At 39.6% G+C, this 8,195-nt stretch overlaps 1 protein-coding gene across 4 annotated transcripts; it reads right to left on the bottom strand.

Annotated features, from left to right (window-relative positions):
- Positions 1 to 217: 217 nt before the first annotated feature.
- Positions 218 to 8,097, bottom strand: LOC310904022 (uncharacterized protein C6orf52). Of its 4 annotated transcripts, none has more exons than XM_083848171.1 (6): positions 7,650 to 8,097; positions 6,847 to 7,041; positions 3,116 to 3,193; positions 1,937 to 2,132; positions 1,365 to 1,410; positions 218 to 546 (listed from the first exon to the last, which is right to left on the bottom strand). In XM_083848171.1, exons 4-6 carry the CDS (start codon positions 1,994 to 1,996, stop codon positions 410 to 412), a joined length of 243 nt encoding a protein of 80 aa, XP_083704297.1. In that variant the 5' UTR covers positions 1,997 to 2,132; positions 3,116 to 3,193; positions 6,847 to 7,041; positions 7,650 to 8,097; the 3' UTR covers positions 218 to 409. The 4 variants fall into 4 exon arrangements, 2 of the variants coding, with proteins under 2 accessions (XP_083704297.1, XP_083704298.1); XM_083848172.1 differs by having other exon boundaries at positions 7,671 to 8,097; XR_014587984.1 differs by lacking the exons at positions 218 to 546; positions 1,365 to 1,410; positions 1,937 to 2,132 and adding an exon at positions 5,984 to 6,332 and having other exon boundaries at positions 3,191 to 3,233; positions 7,650 to 7,664.
- Positions 8,098 to 8,195: the final 98 nt, after the last annotated feature.

Below are 8,195 nucleotides of genomic sequence, written 5' to 3'. Positions count from 1 at the left end.
CCAGGAAAACAAGGGGAAGCTAGATTTTGCTTGTGTCCTAATGCCCATATAAAAATAAAGACAGATGAAATACCCTTACTACCTTGTTAAATTCCATAAGCCGGAAGAGAACGTGCTGCACACAGGTACAAGTAAAATCTCTTGCTGGCAGGTTTGCAGAAACAAATTTTTTATTTACACAGGCAAGTCTATCTTTAGACCCCATTTACCTCTTTACATTTCTCGAATATTTACATGACTTCATGATGCTCCAAGAAGGGAGTGATGAACAAAAAGATTACAGAAACTGTCAAAAGCATAGCAAAAAAAACCCAACCTATCATTGTGCTTTAAAACTTATGAGCTAGAATAATGTAGAAAAAATGTAGTTTTAGCACTTTGGTCCTAACGGTCATGCTCTAGAAGACACTTAAATAGCAGAGGGGATTTCAGAAGTGACCGTATCCAGAGGTTGCCAGTGACAATTCATGAGTGAATCGTAGAGTTCTTCGCTTGTCTCCGTGAATTGTCTGTTCATTTCATCAACATCCAAGTAGAGCTGTGGATCTGAAAATAAAAGCCTGGTAAGTCCAAGTATCAAATCTGAGGCATGCACACAAAAAAACTTCATGTGAAATGGCTAATAAAATGTATTTTAAGCTAAGTGTAATAAGCTATTAGATCTACTAATTTTAGTGAGGTATTTAGTCCTCTAAAATTTTGAGCCTCACAACTCCAACTTTTGGGAATTTGTATATTAGAAGGCTGGGACTAGAACTGTCTTTCAAGATAAAGACAAAGACAATGTTTAAGATAGTAAAGATAACGTTTACGGATAATCAGCCATGAAACCCTCCCAAGAGTCATTTAATTCACTTCTACGGCAATACACGTTACATAGGATAGTTTCTAAACACTAACACAAAATGCCTCCACGTGAGGTACTTTGCAAACCTTCCAGGACACAAATATGTTTTGTACCGTATTTGTAAGTGCAAGCTGAATCCTCCTTTTGGAATCTGCAACATAAGCTTTTACCTCAGGGTGGAGAACAAAGCTTTTGCATATTACTGAGTTTCTAATATAAAATCTGTTTAGCGGAACCAATACAAAGAACAAAATTCTGTCTTAGACCATTTTCAAATGGGAATGAAGGCACAGGTACAAGAAACCTGCTGCGAAGCATTGACAGTGTCCCGTTTTACTTGATGCGGTCAGTGTATGCTGTATCAGCTTTAAAACCCCAGCTGATTGCAGATCAACCCCACAGAGGTTTGACCTCAGCTGAACTTTCAAGATGTTCTTCATCCAGTAGAGGTTGGCTTGTATTGTTAAAAGGCACAAGGATGGCTAAACTCAAGTGACAATGATAGAACCCTTATTACCGTCAGTAATTAGGTCATCACCGATTGCAGTCATAACTGAAGATTCCTGAAAGACAGAAAAGGCTAAGTTTAATCATAACTCATTTCAGAAAGCATCACAGATTCAAAGTGCTGCAGTCTCAACCCATTCCTTCTTCCTACAACTACAAGGATAGATGGCATTTTATCTACTTATTTTTAGAAGAAAGCCAATATTACAGTACAGGTTGGAAGGGACCTCCGGAGGTCACAACTAATACATTGACCACGATAAGACCACTTACAACAACTGTTTAATTTGCTTTAAGCAAAGCAAATCAGAAGAACAGGAACAGAAGAAGCGTACGCAATTATGCTGTCAAAACCATTCTTTGGTATGCGTGAACAAATAATGGTGTATAAATCACTAATTCTATGGATTTACTATTTAAGCACTTAAATACAAACACCTCTGAATGGAATCTGCTCTTTTAACTTCACACTAAGCAGAAAGCATGTTTTCAACTTCGGATTCTTTTTGCTGATTCACACAAATCTGTACAACATATTATCTGTGAAATATTTTCTTTACAGCAAGCGTGCAGTATCTTTACCTCAAAAACAGCTGGAGCCATTAAAGAATCTCCTAAAGAGCAGTCTCCAACAGCTTGCATGCTGTCATAGGGAGCATAGGAGCTGTAGTTGTAGTCAGCGTAAGCATCGTAACTCCGCTGCGAGTAGTAGTTCTGGTAATCTTGGCAATAAGCATTATAGTTGTATGACTGGTACCGCTGCAATTCTGCTTTCAGTCTGAAACATGAGAAGTTGCATACAGTCAGAGAACAGAAACTGTAAACCCAGTTCTGAACTTAAACAATTTGTCAGCTTACATACTTCAAAACTTAAAAGGAAGCTTTCCTAAACAGTCACCTAAGTGACAGCTTAAGTCACAGCTCAAAACCTCATTTCTATAGAAGCAAGCATCCTCACCTTTGCCAATACCAGAAGGAATTGTTCTCATGGATTAACTCCAGAGCCTTGACATGGTTACCTGTACACATCAAGTATTTTTAGCGTTGGCATAAGCAAGCTGCTGCTAAGTCTCTGTGCTTTGCTAAAGATTGATTTAAGACCAGAGACATTTATCAAGCACAGCTGCTTTAAAGATGCAGTCTTAACCCTTCTATCTTTTGTTTGGTTAATTAATAGATCTTATTTCCAGAAAGAAGTGAATGGAGTCAGATTATCCATTTCCATTGGTTCTTAAGAAGAAAGGGCCTGCTGATTAGATTTCACTACTTTCCCTTTCAAGATTTTCTCAGGGGCAGCTTCAGACTAATGACAAGAACCAAGACAAGTGCTATCTGTACTAAAACTGAGGTACACTGCATAAAGAACATTCAGATAACCCAGCTGCATATTCAAAAAAAACCGCTGTTTAGACTTGTCTTCACTGATTCTGTACAGGCAGACCTCCTGTGGTTGCAGTGCCCAGTTTCTCTGACTTGAATTGGGGATGCAGAGAAGTGAGTTCTATGCTTTTGGGGAAGAATACAAGCTGAAGGCATTCTGAAATAGCTTCCAAACTCAGCAAACATGAGGGACAAACTAATCCAATGGCTGGGTATTTCAATGCTAAGAGAGCACGGTACTCAGCCATTCAGAAACGTATTACTGATGTGTATTTTAATACCTACATTTGTTTCAATACTGCAAAGCTACACAAGTTCTAATAAAGAGGTAATCCATTGTCTTGTTACTGTAGTAAACAAACAGAAGATACATCATCTTACGTCTTCTGCTTCCAACTGCACTCTTCCTACATACAGTTGTGTAGGGAAGGAAAATCTGAAAATACTGTTGACGTTCTTCTGGATAGCTGAAGCAAGAAAACATGTTTGTGGCTTATTCCTGTTTTCAAAATAAAACAATATTAATTTAATCAAAAAATTTTGGCAAAGAAGTTTGGACAGTGCTCTCTTGGAGAAGAGCATTTCCATTCTAAAGCAGAAGGAGGCAACATTTGCAGAATTATGCTAGGTAAACAGAAACAGAAGTGTCATTTTTTACTATTTAACAGAACACACAAGCTAACCTCATGAACATACTGAAATTGTTTATATGAAGTCCTGGTTTGTCAGTATCCTGGATCAAAGTTCATCAAATTTGGTATCAATTCTTTAACCGTTCAGAGACCTGAATTGCCTTAAATAAGTGATAGAACTGAGCCGGTAGAGTAAGAAACCCTCTCAGGAAGTGCTAAGCTTTAAACTCCCCATTGCCCTAAGCTCATGAAAAGCAAAGAATAGCATTCTAAACCTGTTCTAGTAATAACGCCTTTGGCTTTCTCCCTGCGTTCCCATTTTTCCCCCCCACTTCTTTCCTGTCAACCCACTGTAAAACTAGTTATGTGCTTCTCTCAAACTAGAGGGAAAGCTCTAAGAACAAGAACTCCCTAGCATATAAAACCACTTCTTGTCCCTTCTACCTTATGCAGGCCCAAACCTGAAAATATTTACCAATGCATTCAGCTTTGCTACTGTTGAGAAACAAGGCTGGTTACAATGGCAGCTAAGCCCAAGTTGCGCTGTCTGGCTAGACTTAACAGTTGGATTCCCCCAGCCATCCTGAAGCAGGTTGATGAATCCAGGGAGTCAAAACATAGGACTTCTGCATTTCTGGTTTTGTAGACTGCATCCTGTGTACAGCCACTACAGCAAGGGCCACAGACTTTCCAAAGGCAGAGCTACAAGAATCTGATTATTTAGAATAACTGTATCAATGCACAACTCCTTGGTTACCTTTTAGAAATTCCTATGCTCAGCCGGATTCCTTTTCCCCCCAGACCTGGTGCGTTCTGGCAGTCTTGCAGTGCCCTCATCTGATCACCTTGCTCACCAAATCTGACATAGGCATACCCTCTACTATTTTCAAAAGGGAGAAAACCAATTCTAGTATGCATAACAGTTACAAAGCTAACGAATTCAGTTTCTGTCTTCTACAAAAAACAGAAGATAGCAGCTACTATAGCTTCTATTATTTAAGCAACCTCTCTGGCATGTGCACGTGCACAGAAAAGGCTTTCACCAAATTAAAAAACTTGGGCCAGAAGCAAAAAGCTTATTCCTTGGTAGCATTAAGATGCAACTCACTGAGAGCCAGCAAAACAATACATTTTAAGTGCTCTCTGCGTAAGTAATCAGATTCCATATTTCTGCATATACAGCAGTTAATCAGTTAGCACTAACCCACTCCTTTTGGAGCCACAAACTTTATTGGTCACAAACACCAAGAGCTGGCTGTAATTATCTGAACCAGTATTAACCGGTACCTCTGAACTCTTCAAACAAAAATATTTTTCAGGTGCTCTTAGAAGAACAACATCAATTGCCTGCAACAATTTGATGGCTTTGCTAAACGGAGCACTGAAAAGCACAGTGGTACAGTTTCTTTTGTAGCCTGTTCAGAAATTATAGCCCCATGCCTACAGCTTCAAATCAGGCCAAGCTTACCAGCCCAACTCTTACAGCTTAAGTTCACTGCACTCGAATGCCTTCAAGACGTGCTTTTAGGAGCCATGGAGAAGAACCCTCTGGTAAGACCACCATTATAAAGTACTGAGTGTTGTTTTACACTTAAAATAGAACTATCTGTTACAGTCATTCATCAGCTTTCCCTAGGCTGCTGCTCTCTCACTACTGAATGTGATCCTGCTCTCAGTTTCCCACTAACTTTTTCCCCCAGCGGTTATGGCCTCTTTTCATCTATGACACTTTTAAGGGACTACACCGTGTTGAAAAATGCTGGTTAACATTTCCTTTTACACAAGGTGCCTCATCGAATTTTCCTGACTAAACCAAACCCCAGAACCTTAACTAGAAGAGGAAGCACACAAACACACATGCCTCCCTGGCCACCATATCTCCCCAAAACATATCTGTTCAGTAACAGACCAACTGTAAGAATACTGCGATTAAAATCAGTATGGCTCTATACACTGCTTTTGTTCGGGATTACTAGCTAATGTCCTTCCCCTTACCCCTTCTGGAATTAATACTGAATTCTGTACTCCAAAACGCGGTTCTTAAGTCATACAAATGACATTTAACAATCAGAATTTTTCCACACAGTGATCCTCAATAAAAACTTCAATCCTCTACTGCAGTCTTTCAACAAATTAAAGGAATACAAAACTGGCTAATAACTGTTCAGTGATTTTTGGACCTTTGTAGCACTAGAGTAACAGCAGTACACTCTGCAGCATAGTTGCAAGTACGTGGGAATAAGATACTCTCTCTCATCTCTTTTTTTCTCTGAAAAGTGTGAGGCCTCTATTTCACCCTACTAAAGATTTTACCACCAACTGTACTGCTAGCATTGAGACACTACAACTTCTGTGCTTGTATGAGATGCAGGACAGGTTCCTTAAGGTGTCGCAATTTTTTGTCTAAACCTAGTGTTGAGATCAAAAAAGGGATTGCTACTAATTGCGTACGTATCAATAACCAGGACAGAAGACATGCTGCATATAGGAATTAAACTTTTTCTAAAGCTCTAGTACATGAACATATCAAATCCCACAGATTTTTTCTAGTATGGTTTCAGAGGTCTTACTTGATGGACATAAGCGCACAAGTGAAGACAAAAGATACTCTGTTTACCTGAAGTACTGGTTTGGACCCCAAATGGAAAAGCTGGCTTTGCTTGCTCAGGTTCCTTCTCTGATGGTTTAACGAAACTGAAGTTGAACATAGGTTTTGCTGTGCTCTCTTCTTTTGTACGCTCGGACTTCCCAACTGAAAAGCTAGGCTGTGTCTTTGACTCTTCAGTGTCAGCTTTCTTTCCAAACACTAACGGAGCAGCAGTAGTGACAGAATCCTGCTTCTCTTCTGTCCTTCCCAAAGTAAACTGTGAGGCAGCTGCAGACTCTGCACCTGAACACTCTGAGTGAACACCGAATGTAAATGATGGCAAGGCAGCATTTTGTGGACGCAGTCGCAGTACCAAAACCTGCAGAAATAAGTGAATGTCAAGTCCGTAACCCACGGTGTATCTGCAGTACATGAAGGTTTGAACTACATTCTAGTCCTGATCTTTCCAGTCAAAACTGTTTAAAAAACAACCCACCAAACAGTAAAACAAACAAGAAAACCCCATGCTTCCTCTCTACATAAAACTTTTCACAATTGTGTTTTCTGCCCACCACCTGGCTTTAAAAAGTATACGAACTTCTTTGAAAGATCATGTTTTTAGTCTGAACTCCAAATGAACAACGTGTAGGGCATGTAAAGAACAAGCACGTCATTAATGAAAGCTTTTCTCTAAAAAGGATAAACTTATTCTTGGGGAAAAGTGTGGAAACAGATGTTATCTAGGCAATATTCCTACAGGAAAAACGAATAATTTTGCCACACCTCAAAGGAAAAAATAATTGTGCTTAACAGGTAAGAAAATAAAAAAAATCAGAGCAAACCAAAAAATAAATCACAGAATATGCATCCTCGTTTTAATCATTAAGGATTACCTTTGAGCTCTGCTTTGGTGCTTGGCTTTGCACTTTCACAGGCTACACACTTCGTGGCCTCTGCTTTGTTTTGAACCAAGCAGGTCTCCCAATCCCAGCTTCCTTCAGGCTTCTTGAATTTGTCTAAATCCAGAAATTCTCCAGAAGGAGCAGAAAATGCAGATGCACTGCTACTGGTCACAGGTGTTGGACCCTCTGTGAGACAAACAAGACAGTTAACCATCCTGTTTGAACATGAACTATAAAATGAACATTAACTTTTAAATTTGATTTGTCAAATCCCACAGAAATGTTCAAAACTACTCCGCAACTCCCCCCCCCCCGCCCCTGAAGAAAATAAAAGCCACCAAAAAACCCACAAAGAAACAAAGAAACAAACAAAAAAACCAGAGTGGAACTCAAAGCTTCCAAACAACACACAACTCTGTTCAGCACACAAGCTTCTGCTGCTGTTGACCACAGTGTAACCTCCATAAAGAGGCCTGACAGGTGCCTTTTAAAAAAAAGGTGCCTTTTAAGAGAGAAGCAGAAGATAACGCTTCAAATTCAAAACCGGAAAGACAAGAATGGCTCTTCCCTTCCACAGCACACGCAGAAAACTTTTATCCTAGTATTACTTGCATCGCTCTTCCTCTTGACAAGTGCAACGTAACCGTGCAATTCACTGCACCATGGTCACAGTAAACCCCTCATTTCCAAAATTCCTCCTTGCAATGGCAAGAGCCTCAGACAAAGATGCCGACTGACCGCTCAGAGGTTGGAAGTCCAAGAGAATCAACTCTGTCTGAAATCCATTATCTTACCTCATGAAATTTCAGTCTTACCGCACAGGATGATTACAAAAGCCTGGTCTAGTCCATCTTAATTTGTTTCTTCCACGATATATTCGCACAGGTGTTTTTCGATGTAATGGCATGTTAAATGACATTTAGAGTCAAAGTTAAAATTAGAATCATATTTTAAAAACAATACAACCACGCTCAAAATCAATTACGGTCACACACAATGGGAAACAACCCAGTACTGCCCTGAAGAAGTTACCCAGCGGGTCACTCGCTTTCTTGAAGCCTACCACTGACCTTCATAGGCATCTCTCTGCTTTAGCTTAAGACTAGTTAAGACTACACTGTCTTGAAATCTGGCTTCACATCTCCCCTCAATTACATACAAACGGTGAGTAGAGGCATTTTGGACACATTCTGTAATTTTTTTTACTTATTTTTTGAAAGAGAAAAACGCAGTCATTTTTAACTCTTTCTATGGAGTTCTCATTTTCGCCAGTGAAAAATCACTATGTTGTTTTTAAATTAAGTCACCCACTTCAGCCATCTTCCCTCACCAGCTGCAAA

The sequence above is a fragment of the Anser anser genome (genome assembly GCF_964211835.1).
Source record: "Anser anser genome assembly, chromosome: 9".
NCBI lineage: Eukaryota > Metazoa > Chordata > Aves > Anseriformes > Anatidae > Anser > Anser anser.
Note: the sequence above shows the minus strand (reverse complement) of the source record. Positions and strands in the feature narration are given on the sequence as shown.